Source organism: Pelodiscus sinensis, chromosome 3 (genome assembly GCF_049634645.1).
Source record: "Pelodiscus sinensis isolate JC-2024 chromosome 3, ASM4963464v1, whole genome shotgun sequence".
Classification (NCBI taxonomy): domain Eukaryota; kingdom Metazoa; phylum Chordata; order Testudines; family Trionychidae; genus Pelodiscus; species Pelodiscus sinensis.
Window position 1 is genome coordinate 93,410,218 of NC_134713.1, and position 18,174 is coordinate 93,428,391.

Consider the following 18,174-nt stretch of genomic DNA (forward strand, 5'->3'; position numbering starts at 1 on the left):
AGATTTTATCCCACGGTCACATGGGAAAGAGAAACCAAGGTCCCTGACTTCCAGCCCTGATGCTCTACTACTACTAGATAAAAAACATCAAATCTCAAACAGGTAGGGAGACACACCTATCTGAAACAGGAAAAAGGAAACATAACTTTTACAATAAATATGTATTAAAAATTAATTATGGGGTGGGAGCATTGGTCAGAGAAATTATTTTTCATGGCTGATGCTATTTCCATCTCCCCCAGAGAACATATTTTCCTTGTCCAGGGATTTTTCAACTATATCTTGGATAGCATTTCATATTTGTGGTTGAAGAAAATGCACCAAGGAAGGGATATTATTCTTTGTTAATATCAAAGTATAAGGAGCTTTTAAGTTCCCTCCTACAAAAATGTTTTTAGTTTGACAGCCAGAGAGACTTTTAACAAATATACCATGTTTCTAGGGTTAAACTGTTACAGAATGGAGGCTGCAGAGGGCAGCACTTCCTGACTCATGAACTTCTCTAAGTCTATCTGGGGGTCATCAAGGTCTAAGCAAAGGAACTTTTCCACCAGAGACTTGCATTTCTCCAGCTGGCTCTCTTTGGATGGATGATCAATACGTCTAATGGGTTTTCCATTTCGGATAAGCTCTGATACCTCCACTCCTCGTGCAATTACTTTGGGTGGCATCCCAGCCAATGCAGCAATATTGGCAGCATGACTAACGGTGGATACCCCCTCTTTGAGCTGATAGAAGAATACTAACTCATTTCCATCTTGGTGAGTCTCCATTGTCAGGTACTGCACAAGAGGAGTGTCAGGAAGGAGCTTCAGCTGCACCAAGCTGTGAAAATTCGTGGAGAGAAAGACTTGTGGACACTGGATTCCCTGGTTAAGCCAGTGCCTCAGCACAGCAGCCAGAAGGGAGAGGCCATCCACTGTGTTGGTCCCTTTGCCAAATTCATCAATAAGTACCAAGGACCTCTCAGTGGCATTGTTCACTGCTTTGGCAACCTGGTTGAGATCAATCATGAAAGTGGAGAGTCCCAGAGATACAGATTCCCTGCTGTGAATCCTTGTGTAAATCCCGTCAACAGCCCCAATCTCAGCCTGTGCAGCAGGGACATAGCTACCAATGAGGGCCATGAATGTTATGAGTCCCACCATTTTTAAGTATACACTTTTCCCAGATGAGTTGGGCCCTGTAAGGATCTTTATCCGCCCACTAGCCTCACCACTGTCCACAGGATTGGGCACAAAAGTCTTTGCGCATAGCTCCATGAGTGGATGCCTGCCATCCTTGATATGGATGCCATGGCGGTGGGTAAAGCATGGACGGCTATAGCTATTCTCTCGAGCCATCACGGCCAGAGCTAGAAGAACATCTAGGTGTGCTGTGTACTCAATCACATTGTTAAGTACTGCAGACTTCTCCAAGATCTTTGTCTGCATCTGGTGCATGATAAGTGCTTCCTGGTCTCTGATCTCACAGTGCAGGTCACCTAGAATGCTGTCTAGTTCCTTAGTCCTAGCACTTCTGTAATGCAGTTTATCTTCTGACAAGAACATGAAATCCAGGCCTTCGATCTCAAAGTCATTCTTGTCCACCATGGTGGGCAGCCGCGGAATGGAAAGTAGGAAGCCAATCAAGGGAATGTAGATGACACAACAGGAAGGAATCTGATTGTCCAGCATCTCCAGTTCCTTCCGGGCCACTTCTGTAAGGAAGTCTGAGAGACCCATCAGCTTTCGTTTTTTTTCATCAATGGTGGGATCCACATTGGGTCTGACAGTGAAACGGTTTTCTGAGATGCTGCCTTCAAAATCTACCACTTTGCTGATGAGACTGGCAATATAATACAGATCATCGGTGAAGACTTGTGAGATGGTCTGGAAGAGTTCGATGCTGCTAGGCAGAGAACGGCATGTGTCTCTGAGGCACACCGCATTATACACTGTTTTATAAAGTGCCTGCCAGTCACTGACCTTTGTATGTGAAAGAGTCATTCTTCTCAGAATCTGAGGTACATTTTTTATATTCTTGAGGCAGTCTTGAAGAGTCAGGACTGTTTCATGGTTCTGAGCCAGCAAGAAGAACTGGATAACATCCAGCCGTTTGTTCAGCTCTGTAAGGTTCCGGGTGGGTCGCATGAGCCACAACCTCATTAGTTTCTCTCCCCACTTGCACCTGCAGCAGTTCAAAATCCCAAATAAACTGAGTCCTTCTTTCAGCCCAGTGGCCAGCTTGTACACAGAAGGATGTACCTCACTTTTAAATATCTGTAGGACACAGTAAGTATCTTGGTCCATATTCACAATATCCATGAGCACAAACTTTTTAAAGGCCAAGATTGGAACCCCAATGGTGCTATCTTCCAGTTCAACTCCGATCCGCCTCTTGTCAAGAAACTTCAACAAGCCACCTAGTGCTCGTACCATGAGTGGGCTCTCGAAGGGAATGATGGAAGACAAATAGAGGATTTTTTCTGTTGCAGTCATATGAGAGGGAATAAAAGGAAATTGCCTAGATAGGATTCGCTGTTTGCTTACTTCCAGGCCAAAGTCCATATTGGGAAAGAGGACAATTTCTGGCTTTTCCACATTGCCAGTAGCAGTACCCATATTGGTCAGGAATTTGGCGATGTTATGATCCTGCTTGGCACTAGTCACTATGCATTGGGGGAGGACTTCATCAATTACTTTTTGCAGCAGCTTGAGGTCTTCGTTATCAGGCATGTCAGGCATGAAGTAGACTGAGCAGTCTCCGGTGTCATAGTAAGTGATCCCTAGCTGCCCTGCATACCACAACACACACATGTATATCTGAGGTTGCTCCTGCTCTTCCTCTTGTTCAGGCCCAAGCAGTGGTAGTGGGACACAATGGGTGTTCAGAGAGGCAGTCATGCTCATTCTGGCCACTTCCAAGAGCAGTGCTACTGGTGAAAATGGACATTTTTGTTGGTACATTTCAGAAATCCCTTCCCCAATAACAACTGATTCTGATCACATGTCCATTTTATCCACCTCCCAGCCACCATCTGATCTGCTTCACTCCTCTCCCTCTCTGGGCCACCTGCCACTTTTCCAACAGCCTTCTGCTGCTTGCATCATTCCTCTCTACCCCTACTCCTGCTACATGAAAATCCTCTCCCTTCAAAGGGCAATGAGCAGGGAGATGGGTTGAACCAAGAAATGAGTTGGGTGGTTGGGCTGAGAGATTGGCTCTAATAGGTCCTAAGTATTCCTAGTTAGTATGAATAATAATGAGGAATGGATCTTGTTTCCTGTTGTGACTGCATTGGGGTGCGGACACTACCCTGTAGAAATTTAAGGCTAGTAAGAGTCAGCACCTATCTGCTTGCTCAGACACCTGGGTGAATGGACATACATGAGTGCTCATGGAAATGCCCATTCTATATACATAGACACACACACAGGTGCTAGGACTAAGGATACAGGGGTTGAAGTGGTTTCCATTATACACAGTGTTTATAGTTTGGCTCAGTGGCACTCAGCACCCCCACTATCAAAATTATTCCAGCACCTCTGCAGACACACCTTTCTGGGCACATTGGCACACTGTCACCTCACAACTGCTAATTACACACATTCTGTAAACCCACCCTCCATATAAACTCACAACACACCAGCCCAGGTGATCATGGTCATCCCACGCACATGCAGAGGAGCACTCCCGCACAGAGTGAAGGTCTATAAGTTACCCTCTCTGCCCCCACCCCATTACATGGCCCTTCTCCCAGGTCTCAGTTCTCTTCGTATCTACCCACCTCACACATAGGCCAGGCAGTTCTTTGTAGGCTGGGAGTTTATCTCCTTAACCGACCTCTCTTTCCTTCTCCTACCAGCTGCTCAGTACTTCCTCAGTGCAGCTTCTTGTCAGGGCTGGGCCCTCCCACAGATACTGAGCTGTAATTTGTATCTCTGCCCATTCTTCCTCCCCCTGCCTCTAGCATACGATGCCCCTGGGCCCTACTTACCTCCCTCCACACTGTCCACTGAAGGCCCACCCGATAACGCTGCCTTTCTCCCACCACGCATCAGATACCATATTGTAAGCTCCATGGCTCGCTTCTCCCACCCCTGATAAATTCAGCGCCGTGATCTGTAGGTCTCCTCCAGCCCCCACATACCTCAGAGAGCAGCAGCGTCCGGCAGTCCGGGCCTGCTCACTCAGTACCTTGTGGCAGCACGGGCCTGTGTTCAGTGCAGCGAGGCTGGTGGCTTTCTCTGTCCTTGCCTGGTGGCTTAGTGTTCTTTTGCCTCCGCTATTCTGTCTCCTCTTCCCTCTGGGCCTCTCAAGGAAAGCAAGTTGCTGAGGGCAAAGAGGGTGCTGGTTGGCTGGCAGGTGCAGCCAAGGACCCCAAAAGGGAGGCTGAGGTGCCAGAGATAAAGACTACTCCACAATTCCTTCACTGACCACTGTTCCATACCCCCCCCCACCTCAATAAAAAGACACTGCCTTTAAATGCCTTCAGCATACAAGCACAGCTCTGTAACTGCCTCCCACCCACCCAAAGACGAGTGCCTTTCCTCAACCCTACCCCCACCAGAAGTGCCAAGTTTTGTGTTGCTCTTCTATGGCTTTTTTTTAACTATGCCTATTTGCAAATAATTTGCACATAATTTGCATATTACAATAAACTTCACTTTATGGTCAAAACACCCCAATCCGAACAGTAAAGGTAGATGTGGAGCTGCACTAAATTTGTCAGTTGGGGCTGGGATAAGTGGGTCAGAGGGTAACTGACGGGCAATTCTGGGCTATATATGGGGGGGGAGGAGTGTTTGCTATGGGTTTCTGATTGGTGGAGCCTAATGTAGCTCACCAAAGAATAAGGGACTTTTGAGCCAATATTAAGCATCCCACCTTCAGTGGTAATGTTGCCTCTGGCAACCACTACTACCTCTTCCTGCCTGAGTAATCCAGAAGAGGGAGCAACAAGAGAGGAAGCTTAGCTGGTGCCACAGCGTCCCCATGCAGTTGGAAGGCACAACTGCAGGCAAATGCATCTTAGCTGCATATGGGAAAATCCATCTGAGACATCAGCAGGTACCACAGGGCTGCCAAATGTATCACTTGGCACTCCTGTCCCCCACACACTACCTTGTTACAGTCCAACACCAACCACTACTTTTTGTCAGCTATACCCTATAACATCACCTCCCCCTTTTGTAACACCTCTGTGCAAAGGCATAGACACATAATGCCCCCTTTCAATCATGCACTGAAAGAGCCCTGTTGTATTCATAAGCCTGACAAATTTATTCTAATGGTAAGCTTAAATGTAAAAAGTATACAAAAGTTTAGAAATGTTAACACACAGGACAACAAGCCTAGTTTGACTGTGTAGACACCACCCTGCTCAGGTGAGCCAAAGGAACAAGGAAAGCTTTCCTAAACAGCCATTAGGGATTTTCCCAGTAGTGGGAAATGTCCTGAGAGTAGAATTGAGCCAATAATCCCTGGTTATGTAATGGCCTATTGGGGGCTGTTATGAGCCATTGGACATTAGGACTGCTCTAAAACTACTATAACCAGCACAGGATCAGGGACGAGTGGCATAAAGGTGGTGTGATGCCACTTTTTCCTCTTCACAGCTCAGTCAGACAAAAGATCAGGAACATTAGAGTGTAATGTTTGTTTATTTACATTTCTAAATACATCCTAAAAACCATTTATTCCAAACAGAAATATGGAAAATAAATATGAAAATCTGGTCTTCTAGTGAAATGAATAATGTAATTTGATTTTGATATTTAAAGGTGAAAAGAATTGACCCAAAACTATATGAGAATTTTAAAAGTCACTGTTTTGGAGATGAAACCCTGTACCGCCTAGATCTTTGCTCCATGTTGAAAAAAAAGCAACCCAATGGCTATTACCACTGTGAGTCTTCTATCACGGTTGGTAAGTACAATACTATTTTGTTTAATTCTTAATTTTATGGATTTTGTTTGAAATTGAAGAGTTTTATAAGCTGTTAGTGCTAGGAATGTAGGTTTGGCAAAACTTGCAGAGATATATTAGATGGTGCCAAATCTGAATGAACTATTATAACATTTTGGTAGTTACGCTAGTTATTGCTACAGATCAGAACTGTTGCTCCCAACCACTACATGTTCCTCAGCACTGGAGCTTCATGCTTCTGTGTACTTTTGACTTTCCCTCCCATTCCTGCCTTAAGGCCTGCAAGCCCTACAGGAATGAAACTTCAATTGATTTCCATATTAATTCTGCACATGGAGAGGTTGCAGGATGCTAGTTTTCACAATGGATTCTTCTTCTATGCTTTGGTGCCCACTTCTGATGATACTCTAATTCACATGGAGCTTGGTCTGCTCCAAATATTCAACTTTGTTAAGAGCAGCCAGATACAAACATGAGTTGGAAGCAGTGGGCATAGATTAAAAAAAAATTGAATAATGCCCAGGGGTCCCAATTAGGATCAGGACTCCAATATGATAGATGCTGTAGAAATACATATGAAGAGATAGTTCTTGCTCCCATAGAACTTACAAATTAAGGAGACCAATGACACTTGTAGAGTGCGTAAAGAGGAACATGTACTTTTTTATACATGTTATTTGCTGGTTTTTTTTGGTGTCATGAATTGACTACTATCAGCATCTATCAGCATCATAGAAGTGGTGGATATATTTAAAGCAAGAAGGGGGTAGTGGCCATATATCAGTTCAGAGGGCACGTTAACTGAACTAGTATAGCTGGAGTTAGATAATCTGTATACATGCATTGCAGAAGGTTGAGCCATTGAGATAATTACCATTTGACAAAATTTATTAGGGAAGGGTAAGAAAAATAGCCTCAAATTGTATCATACCTCAAAGTTTATGCTGAATGTTACTATAGTTTTTTTATAGTTTATAAATGTGAAAAAATTTTCCTTCAAAACAGAACCAAAATATACACATTAATAATGAAGAGCTTTTCTTATGCTTCTTTTGGCAAGATGGCAGAGAGCAAAGTGTTCCATCTCACAAAGAAAATTGTTATGTTTATTGGAACACACCATGACCTACATTAAGGTATCGGGGGATACCTGCTATTACATAAGATTCTTTAAAACAAAAGCAAACAAACAAGCAGGCACTGGGAATACGAAACACTATGGAAAAAGACTCCAAAATTAAGATGCTCATCACAGAAACTGAATTTTGTTTTGCTTCTCCTATCTTGCAACATACCTCCTCCCCCCACAACAAATTCTTACTCAAACAGTTTTTAAAGTAACATGGAACTACTCAGAAGCCACTCAAACAGGAAAAACCTCACATGGAGACCCTTCCACATTAAGAATACTAGAAATATTTATGAAAATTTTCACCCTTAAAGAATGAACATTTCTATAAAAGGAAAGGAAAATTCACATAGTGATGTGAAAATCTTTCAAGATCACTAATTCCATCACTAATAATTGAATGGCAACATCTTCCCTTTGGAATCTCCTGTTCTGTTAAAACTCTTGAGTCTTTCTTCCTTAAGTCTTTGAAATATCAAAGCAGAAAACCTCTATTGTCTGTTTCTAAACACATCCTCATATTACACAAAACATTTCAAGTGATGATATTCTAGGTATATTTGATCCTGGCTTAGTGCAGGGGGATGAACTAGAAGTCGTTTCCATGTCTCTTTCACCCTATCTTTCAATGGTTCTAGGATGAACATAAGCTAAGAGAAATCTCTTCTCATTTAAGCATGTCCTCATCTGACTTTATCTTTCAAGTCAAGGAGATGTTGATAAAAGAGTCAGACTTTTTAAAAGTTTTATCAGCTGAAAGCATTGACAAAAATACTCATTGTACTAATTTCTTTTAATTTTCTGGTGGATATTTTACTGAATATACAATAAAATATTTAGCAGTTACAAACTATTCTTCTAGCAACCTCAAAGAGCTTGCTACTTGCATTTCTAACACCATGCCAAAACTAAAACTGCAGCGTGGATCAAATGTATGCATGCATAGCTCCTGCTAGCTCCTTTGAGTCAATTGTTTTGACCATCTTTACACAAGTGCTGGTATTAGAAATCTTTGATTCCTGAAGGAATAAACACACTGCTGAATCATGTAGTCCAAAATGTCTGGTATAGTCAGTGATTTGCTTTGTGGTCTTGCACAAGTCACTTCGTCTTTCTATTTCAGTTTCTCCATCTGATCAATTCAGGCTAGTAATGCTTAGTCACCTGTCTCACAGGAGTGTTATGGGAATTTATTAGTCAATATCTATACAGTGCTAAGTACCAGTTGCCAGTGATACTAGGCATAGGCGTATGCAGGCACACCCTAATGTCTCAAAAAAAAAAGTAGCTTTGCATTTTAATTTAATTGCATGATGTGCTCTTTTAGTTTTAAAGTATGGATTGTTGTATTATGCAATAAGCGCCAAACGTAGAAATGTATAGAAAGCCCACATTTGCTTGCAGCATATCCTTTATGATTGAGTATTCAATAAATGTTCACCTTTAAAAAAAAATTCCCTGGGTGCACACTCTAATGAAATGTGCTGCGCACGCCTATGATAGGCAATTTTTGTTTTGCACTTAAGAGTTCTGTCTGTTCTCAGAAAATAAGGAAAATGACTTTTTTCACACTATACTGGAGGATATCGCACACAGCAAATGAAAAACAGACCGGAATAGAGAAAGAACAGATTGGGATACTAACATTAAATTACTGGTGACAGCATTGTGAAAAGAAGCCAAAAATACTTCAGAGGATTTATGAATGATATTTTATTTACTTTTTTATATGCATGCATACATAAATTATAGATACATGCATAATCTATTGAAAGTATATATAATGCGGTATGAAGGCTTTCATTGGCATGAGTGTGAGATGGCTGCATTATTTACAAGTGGCAGAGTATTCTAGAATATGTCTCTCAGGCATAGTAATTTGGTTAATAAATAAAAGCTGTTCTGCAACAAGTATAAAATTATTTGACAGCTGTTGTTCTAAGCATTTGTTTAAGTCTACGTGTTGTTGTTACACTTGTCGTTGGCTGATGGACTTACTATACTAGCTATATTCATAGATACCTTGGAATACATAAGTGACAAGGAGTCCTGTGGTAACTTATAGACTAACAGATTTATTGGAGCGTAAGCTTTCATGGGCAAAGACCCACTTCATCAGATGCATGTGATATTAAGTAGTGGAAATTCCAGATCCATCTGACGAAGTGGGTCTTTGCCCACGAAAGCTTATTTTCCGATAAATCTGTTAGTCTATAAGGTGCCACAGGACTCCTCATCACTTTTGCAGATTCAGATTAACACCTACCCCTCTGATACTTTGAATACATAATGTAAAATATTCAGTTATTCAGATTTATTTAAAATATTCATGTCATTAGAATTGTTTAAAAAGCAATCAGTCAGCTGTTATAATAGCAAGAACAGTATGTTTGCACTGTTGGGTTTGATTCAACCATGGTTAAGGACTTTGTAGAGAATGTCATTTTCATGACCAGGAACCAAGTCATCTTCTTTTTGAGATAAAACTAAATTATTTTCCTTGTAATTAATTTATAGAGATACTCATAGCCATAGTATCTCAGCACTTCACAAACACTGGGCTTCACAACATCCTATGTGAAAGGGTAGTATTCTTCTGAAATTCTGTAATAATACCTCTCTCTTGTATAGCATTTTTCATCAGTAAATCCAAAAGAAGCTGACTGTCTCTAATGCATTTATCCTCCCAACACCAAGGTTTAACACAAGTTAATATTTTGATCCTTTACAAGGTGGGGGCAGAGTGTTAGAGAAAGAGGCTAGAAAACTAAATGTTGAGCCTCAGGGTATGTCTAAACTGCAAAGTTTTTCTGGAAAAACTACACTTACAGCCACACTGCTATTGCGTTCTTTTGACAGAAAGTCAAAATAATGGAGGGTTTTTTCTGACAGTGGTAAACTTCTTTCTATGAGGAAGAAGCATTTTTCTGAAAAAGCTTTTTCGGAAAAAGGCATGTGTGAATGCGGAAGAGAGTGTTTTTTTGAAAGAAGAGGCCTCCAGGAAAAGGCCCAGGTGCCCTGGTGGCCACTCTGTCCACAGTAATCACAATTGAAATGCGAGGTAGCATCCAATCCAGTGCTTGTTTTTTTGTTAAAAAAAAAAAAAAAAGCCGGTACTAGGGTTGCGGAGAGAAAGAGAGAGAGAGAGAGAGAGAGAGAGAGAGAGAAAAAAAACCCAACGCCAGGGGAATCTTGTCGAACAAGAAAAAAAAAGTGAGGGCGGTCGAAATGTGGTTGTGGCCCCTTTAATTGCCGCATCCCAGGGCCAGCTGGGGGCTGTGTGGTGAGTGCTCCCAAAAAAAGGTGCATACCGTCACAAGAAAATCAGTGGTCCAATCAATATTGATGCTGTCTTTCAAAAAAGCAGGTTGCTTTTTCATTGTGCTTTTGCTGTGTTTCTCTTTCAAAAAAAGATTTTTCCAGAAGATCTCTTCCGGAAAAGCTTCTTCCGAAAGAAGCTTGCAGTCTAGATGTAGCCTCAAAGAGAAAAACATAACTGATTATTTAAAATATGTAGTTTGAACAGTTTTTTCTCTGAAGTGTTTGGTTACAAGAATATTCAGGTGTTAAATTAATCATAGAGGGAGCGAATGCAGTACCATACACATGATGGAAACATAATGAAAGTGGTAAATAGAATTTTTATGTAAGGATAAAGGTCAAACAAAGTGCACCATGTGATTCTAGTTCATTACAGCCCAGTATATCTCCCTTGGACATTTGTTTGAATTGTGTTTTCATGTCTTTGGAACATACTGCTTTACTGCTTGATACTGTATTTACTTTCTGTCAGGATACATACAGGATGTGGGGACATCTAAAAAGAGAACAGACTTAATACTAAAAGAGAAGTCATAATATATGAGTGACAAAGAATTACACAGCTTTATTATTACTACTGCTATTACAAGCTGAAATGCCTATCACCTTCCCATTTTAAAAACATACTTACACACAGAAAGAATATGGAAGTGTAATGGATTGGCCCTGAAAGGTGCAGAGGTGAGATGCTCACCTGCTGAGCTGCAAATATGTGCACAGCAGGTAGTAGATGCACAAGCTGGAACAATGAATTAGAGAGAAACAGCCGCCATGCTTAACAGAGCATGACTGCAGCAGCACTGGCAAGTCTCTCTGAATGGGTGCAGAAAACCCAAAAGAGAGAGATAGTTGGTGAAGACTGGGCATAGTGACAGCAACATGCTGAATCCTCATCCACAAAATGAGGAATAGAGTAATTCTTGGAAACAAAACAAAAAGCCCAGCACAGTGACTACCTTAGGGAGTACTAGGGTTGTCAGGTGTCCAGTTTTGAACCGGACAGTCTAGTATTTGAGCTTTCTGTTCAGGAAACAAATTGAGAAAATATAAATGAGAAAATATGAATGTCTGGTATTTTCTAAATAAGATGTAATGTAGATTGTGATGTAATGTCAAGTGTGTCTGGTATTTTTGTTGAAACCATCTGGCAACCCCAGGGAGTACAGTATAAATCTTTTCGTACTTAGGTTGGCTTAATTTTGTGTATCTTCTAAATCTCTTCAATCTTAATCAATTGAAAAATACATAAACACACACTGCATCTAGACTGGCAAGATTTTACGCAAAAGCAAAAACTTGCCAGCTGTCTACACTGGCCGCTTGAATTTGAGCAAAAGCACTGACGTTCTAATGTAAGAAACAGTGCTTCTTGCACAAATACTTTGACACTCCCGCTTGGGCAAAAGCCCTTATGTGCAACTGGCCAGTGTAGACAGGCAGCTAAGACGTTTTGTGCAAAAGCAGGCTAAACAGAAAAAAGTCCTATGGGCGCTCTCAGACTCCGTAGCCAGGATCAGCTTCCCGGACTTCCTGGTAATCTGATCCCTCTTAAAGCAGATGCAGGCTGCTGAGGTTACCAGGCAGGACCCTTCCTCGGACCTCTGGGTTGAGGTCTGCTATGTGGCCCCTGCCGTCCTCAGCAGCCACCCCGCAGCAGGATGGCAGCTCCAGGTGGGGATCAGCCACCCGCACCCCCAGCGCAGGAGGTCCCCAGGGCCAGAAAAAGAAGGGCCCCATCCTGGTCATTGCGGGAGCTGGACAGCCTGCTCGACCTCTGGCAGGAGGAGGTGGCCCTCCATAACACCTGCTCCCAGTGCCAGAATGCAGACATCTTCGCCCGCATGGCCCAGGCGCTCACCCAGCAGGGACATCCAGCCCGGACCCTCGAGCAAGTCTGCGCTAAAGTCAAGGAGCTGCGCCTGGGCTACGTGCAGGCCAGCAAGAGCCAGGGGGCAGGAGCAGACACCTGCCCCACTATGACCGGCTCCACACCATCCTGGGCCAGCCAGCACCGCAAGCCCCGGAGGCCAGGGAAGGATCCATCGGTGAGTGTTACACTTTGCACTCACAAGAGCGGGGGAGGGAATGGGGGAGCCAGGCGCCTGGAGGGGGTTTGGGGAGATCATGTCACCCAGGCCACGTGAGCTGCACGCTGTGTAGCATTAGGCAGTAAGCAGCACGTGCAACCACGTGCAGCCTGGTGACCGAGCAGCATGTGGCCGCGGCAGGCAGCTGCAGGGCACGCCTGGGACCGTGCTGCTCACAGACATCCAGCGGGACCAGGGGGGAGGGTCGATGCCAGCTGGAATCAGCCAGGGCCCCAGGGACTCAGGCCAGAGCCCGCACCTCCGCAAGGGTGCAGCACGCAGAACGGCACATTGTCCCATGCCTGGCTGTGAGGCACAGCCAGCTGCTCCTGGGTAAACCGCAGCGTCACAGCCCTGTGAGCGTGACCCCCACTGAGCCCCTCGCCTGCTCCCGGTGCCTTGGCTGGCCCCCTGAGGGAAGTCCCCACTGCGGCCACACATGTCCCAGGGCTACGTGTGGGAGGGAGAAGGGGGGGAAGCGCTCGGGCCGCCCCTAGGGCCGCCTGAGTTTTGCTGCAAGGATGGGACACTCCCCAGTCACTCTCCTGGTTCCGTCCAGGAGACATCCCACGCCATGGGGATCTAAGTCCGGACCATGTCTGCCAGATGTGCTCCCAGGCACTGTGTGGGGAGTCATCTTGCTCCCTGTCAAACACCAGTGATTAGCCCAAAGCCTCAGAGCCTTCACCAGCAGGGAGTTCCACAGGTTAATGCAACACAAGCGCCCTCCCACCCTCCACGGAGCCAGGACACAGACCGGTGGTTACAATACATGGAGGAGAACCCTACTCCAGGGGCGGTCCTCTTTGCAAACATACAACACGGGGGGCAGGAGGGCAACCGAGGGGCTCAAGCCACACTACTGTGGTGTCACCTGGGCTCAGGGGTGGGGTGGAGGGCATGAGGTGTCGGGACAGTGGCCAGTCTGCCTGACTGACCCATCCTTTCTTCTGTTCCCTGCAGCGGGACCAAGCATAAGCCGGGGACCCTCCAGTCCGGCAGCAGCAGCACCCCCAGCTGCCCAACTACCGAGGCAGCAGCTCCGCCACTGGGACCAACTCCTTCAACGCCATCACTCAGCACATGGAGGCGGACCTGCAATGGCGCCAGGAGGCCTGGGCCGCCTTCCAGTCCCAGTGTGTTTTAGTCCAGAAGCAAAACCCAGCATAATGCAAAAGTAAGCCCGAAATGTCTAGACTAACTGGCACAAACCTGGAAGTGTACAGTTAAAACTAAAGCTCCTTCCAGCCCCAGCCTGTAAAAGGGGCTCAGACTGAATAATCCCCAAACATTACACTTGCTTTATACTGTAAATAACAGAATGCCCTCCCTTTAATGCTTCATCATTTGAGACTATGAATAGTAATTATAAAAGAATATGACAGTTTACATCTCAGACAAACAATACCATAACACTGCTCAAATGCTAGAGTCACACACATCACAACCATTACTGGAAGGTGTATATATAGCCGCAGCGGCTACTGGGAGCTTTGGGCCCCTTTGAATCACTAGGCCCCAGGGCAGTTGCCCCCCTTGCTGCCCCCAGGGACAGTTATACTCATGAATGACCACAGGGGGGCAGCAAGTGTCCCAGGCCAGGGAGCAGCTGCTGGCAAGGAGCACAGGCCCCACCACCCTGGCCTTCCCTGGGGAGCAGCCATGGGCTGGTCCCATAGCTCCACCACCCTAGGCCACCTCTGAGCATACCTTCCCTTTAATGACTCATCACTTGAAACGATGAATATTAATTTAAAAAGAAACATGGCAGGCCCCGCGGGGTGCAGTCATGGGTGGACCCTGGGAAGAAGCCAGTGGGCGGCTTCAGTGGCCTCCCACCCTTCGTTCTGTGCCAGCCTGGGGAGAATTCAGTAGGTGCCCCCACCCTAACCCATGAGCCCTCCACACCTCACAACCCCCTACCCAGACTCCTGTGCCCTCATCCGCTGCTCTAAAGTCCTCCACTTCCTGTCCTGACTCCTGAATCCCACAGTGTCTACCCTGAGCCCATCCTCACCCCAACACTGACTGCCTGCACCTTCCACACCCTCAGACTCCTTCTCTGAGTCCCTCATATCCCCAAGCCCCTGCCCTAACTCCTGCTCTCCCCAAACCCTTAGCCCCCTTCCCTGAAGGACCCGAGCAATGTCAGGTAAGTCTTCTAGTGCTAAATTATATTAAAATAGTAGAGATACTGGTTATGGATACAAAATTCCCTGGGTCAAGCCCCAGTAGGAAGTATTTCTTTACACTTGTATACAGCAGTTCACACACCTTGTGGTAAATTTGTTCTCAGCTTCCAGAATAATATATATGCACTGTGCTGAAAAACTCTGTTCTTATCTACACAAGAACCATCTATAAGACAAGACCAATGTGCTAACACCTGGGCTGTGTCTACATTGGCACCCCTTTCCGGAAAAGGGATGCTAATGTAGACTTCAGAATTTCAAATTCCGCAGGGGATTTAAATATTCCGCGGGGGAATATTGCAAATTCCGCGGGGAATTCCTTGAAAGTAGGAATAAGAAATCCTCCGGAAAAGGGCTTATTTTCCAGAGAATCACGTCTAGACTGGCGCTTTTCTCCGGCTTATCCCCAAGCCGGAAAAAAGCGGCAGCCATGTAAATGCAAATGCCGTGGGGGATATTTAAATCCCCCGAGGAATTTGCAATTTCGAAGTCTACATTAGCATCCCTTTTCCGGACAGGGGTGCCAATGTAGACACAGCCCTGCTGTCTTCACTAAGCTAACACACAAGAAATAAGGAATGAGTTTTAACCATGAGATTACTTAACTAGTGAAACTGTTTACCGAGGAGTATCGGGGTAGAGTCTCCGTCACTGACAGTTTGTAAATTAAGAGTGGTTATTTTTTTAAAAGGTCTGCTCTAGGAATTATTTTGAGGAAGTTCTATGGTTTATCTTATATAGAAAGTCAAACTAGATGATCACAGTTATTCCTTCGAGTCTTAGATTCTAGGGAGCTAAGCAGACCGTTGGATTTTCGACAACACAGAAGTACTAAAAATAATACTTAGTGCTGTTCAATAACTGTTTTCAATCCAATATAGCTTTCTGCTTTTAAAATGTTTTCTTTTTGTACTCTAACAAGCTTTCGATTTCAAAGACCTAACATTGCTACATTTTATTTATTAAAATTAAATATTCATTTTCACTGGGCATTTCAAGCTAAGTAAAATAGGCAAATAAAAACCACAGCAGTATTGAAAAGTAAATTAGTTTTTTTATTTTAATGATGAATAGAAATATTAATAAAATCAATTCATGTTTTATTTTTGGAAGGTAACTCTGTTACTTATGAATTCAAGTTAATATAAGTTCTTAGTCCCTGAGGGAAACTGTGTTTGGGTCACCCTAGAGTAATTCTCCTACAATGTCATACCACTCAGATATTCCCCTGATAAATGTTTTCAGTAGTTCAAAGGGCAATGAGAGAAAAGAAAGCTATACTATTTTTCTGTTGAAGTGTCAGAATTTTTTTTAACTGTTAGTGCAAATCTCAAGAGCTTATACAACGTGCTGCATGATTACACAGAGAGATGCTGCTTTGCTGACTGTCTAATTCCTTTGAGGCATTCTAAAATAAGACACAGCTGCATAGGTCACTACTGCAGGAATAATATGATCACTGCATAAAAGTGCTTTGCCGTGGCTTATATGTTATCTTTAGGCAACAATATCCAGCAATCAATAGGAGCAGGAGACAATTTACAGAGTTTTCTTTTTTCAGACTTTGGTGAATGGAAAATACATATTTGGAATAGTACAAATCACTAAAGATTTATTTAAAAACGCCTTTGTTTTCAAACCAGATAAACGTCTAGTGTATTGTGCAGTGGTGACGTTATATTTTTAAACAGAGTGCTAATATTATGTTATTGTTATGTCTCACCAGAAAGTAGCTGTGCAGCACACTGCTGTTTCTTATGGAAACAAATGTATATAACAACGCATCTGAAAGTAAGATTATGTGGAATATTGTTGGACCAACAGGGTCCTCCTTAGCTAAGTCCTTTGTTATGTGACTACGGGAGTGTTCCCTGCTTCTTGTTTACAGATTTGTTCATAATTTATAGATTCTAAGACCATAAGGGATAATGATCATCATGCAGTCTGACCTTCTGTATAACAAAAGTACAGATCAAAGAATCTGATCCAGTAGTTTTTGCATCAGCTTCATGACTTCTGAACCAGAATTAGGATTTCATGTCTTTGCAGATGAAATTATAGACGCACTCCTCTTTACAGTACAGTTACAGAAACATGAAAATTATGGATCATGAATAAGAAAGGTTTGAGTTATGCAGAATATGGAAGTTACCAGTGAGCATGCAAAATGTATTTTATAAGCTTGACACTAAAGATACACAGACCAAAAATTTCAAACCTGGGTTCCTAAAGTTAGCCTTCTAAATCCATATAAAATAAGTGGCTTGATTTGTAGAAATACTAAAAAGCCATAGATCCAATATGAATCATAGAACCATAGAGCTGGAAGAGACCTCAGAAGGTCATCAAGTACAGCCCCTGCTCTACGCAGGACCAATCCCAACTAAATCAACCCAGCCAGGGCTTTGTCATACCGAGACTTAAACACCTCTAGGGATAGAGACTCCACTACTTCCCTAAGTAACCCATTCCAGTGCTTCACCACTCTCCTAGTGAAATAGTTTTTCCTAATATCCAACCTGGACCTCTCCCACCACAACCTGAGACCATTGCTCCTTGTTCTGCCATCTGTCACTACTGTGAACAGCCTTTCTCCATCCTCTTTGGAACCTCACTTCAGGAAGTTGAAAGCTGCTATCAAATCCCCCCTCACTCTTCGCTTCTGCAAACTAAACAGACCCAACTCCCTCAGCCTCTTCTCATAGGTTTCTACAGGCATGTTAACAAGAAGAAGGTGGTCAGAGAGGGTGTGGGGCCCCTACTGGATGAAGAAGGTAACTATTGACAGATGATGTGGGGAAAGCTGAAGCTCTCAATGCTTTCTTTGCCTCTGTATTCACGGACAAGGTTGGCTCCTGGACTAATTCGCTAAGTGACACAAGATGGGATGAAGATGGGCAGCCCTTGGTGGGTAAAGAACAGGTTAGGAACTATTTAGAAAAGCTAAATGTACACAAATCCATGGGTTCGGACTTAATGCAGCCGAGGGTACTGAGGGAGCTGGCAAATGTCATTGAGGAGCCTTTGGCCATTATCTTTGAAAAGTCGTGGAGATCGGGAGAGATCCTGGATGATTGGAAAAAGACAAATGTAGTGCCCATCTTCAAAAAAGGGAAGAAGGACGATCCAGGGAACTATAGGCTGGTCAGTCTTTCCTCGGTTCCTGGAAAAATCATGGAAGGGATCCTTAAGGAATCCATTTTGAGGCACTTGGAAGAGAGAAAAATGATCAGGAAAAGTCAGCATGGATTCATATAGGGCAAGTCATGCCTGACCAATCTGATCAGCTTCTATGATGAGGTAACTGGCTCTGTGGACATGGGAAAGTCAGTGGATGTGATATACTTTGACTTTAGCAAGGCTTTTGATACTGTCTCCCACAATATTCTTGCCAGCAAGTTAAAGGAATGTGGATTGGATAAATGGATGGTAAGATGGATAGAAAGCTGGCTAGAAGGCTGGGCCCAGTGGGTAGTGATCAACGGTTCGATGTCTGGATGGTGGTTGGTTTCTAGCAGAGTGCTCCAAGGTTCGG

At 43.8% G+C, this 18,174-nt stretch overlaps 2 protein-coding genes across 6 annotated transcripts in view; one reads left to right on the forward strand and one right to left on the reverse strand.

Annotated features, from left to right (window-relative positions):
- Nucleotides 1-18,174, forward strand: part of AKAP7 (A-kinase anchoring protein 7) — a 129,154-nt gene that overhangs the window by 49,192 nt on the left and 61,788 nt on the right. For all 5 annotated transcript variants that reach the window (XM_075924179.1, XM_075924178.1, XM_075924176.1 and 2 more), the window contains one exon: nt 5,766-5,910. In XM_075924179.1, coding sequence (XP_075780294.1) covers nt 5,766-5,910 — 145 coding nt within the window. The remainder of the gene's footprint in view (nt 1-5,765; nt 5,911-18,174) is intronic.
- On the reverse strand, nt 269-4,264 carry MSH5 (mutS homolog 5). The gene is made up of 2 exons (XM_025182385.2): nt 4,133-4,264; nt 269-2,914 (listed from the first exon to the last, which is right to left on the reverse strand). Exon 2 carries the CDS (start codon nt 2,889-2,891, stop codon nt 453-455), a length of 2,439 nt encoding a protein of 812 aa, XP_025038170.2. The 5' UTR covers nt 2,892-2,914; nt 4,133-4,264; the 3' UTR covers nt 269-452.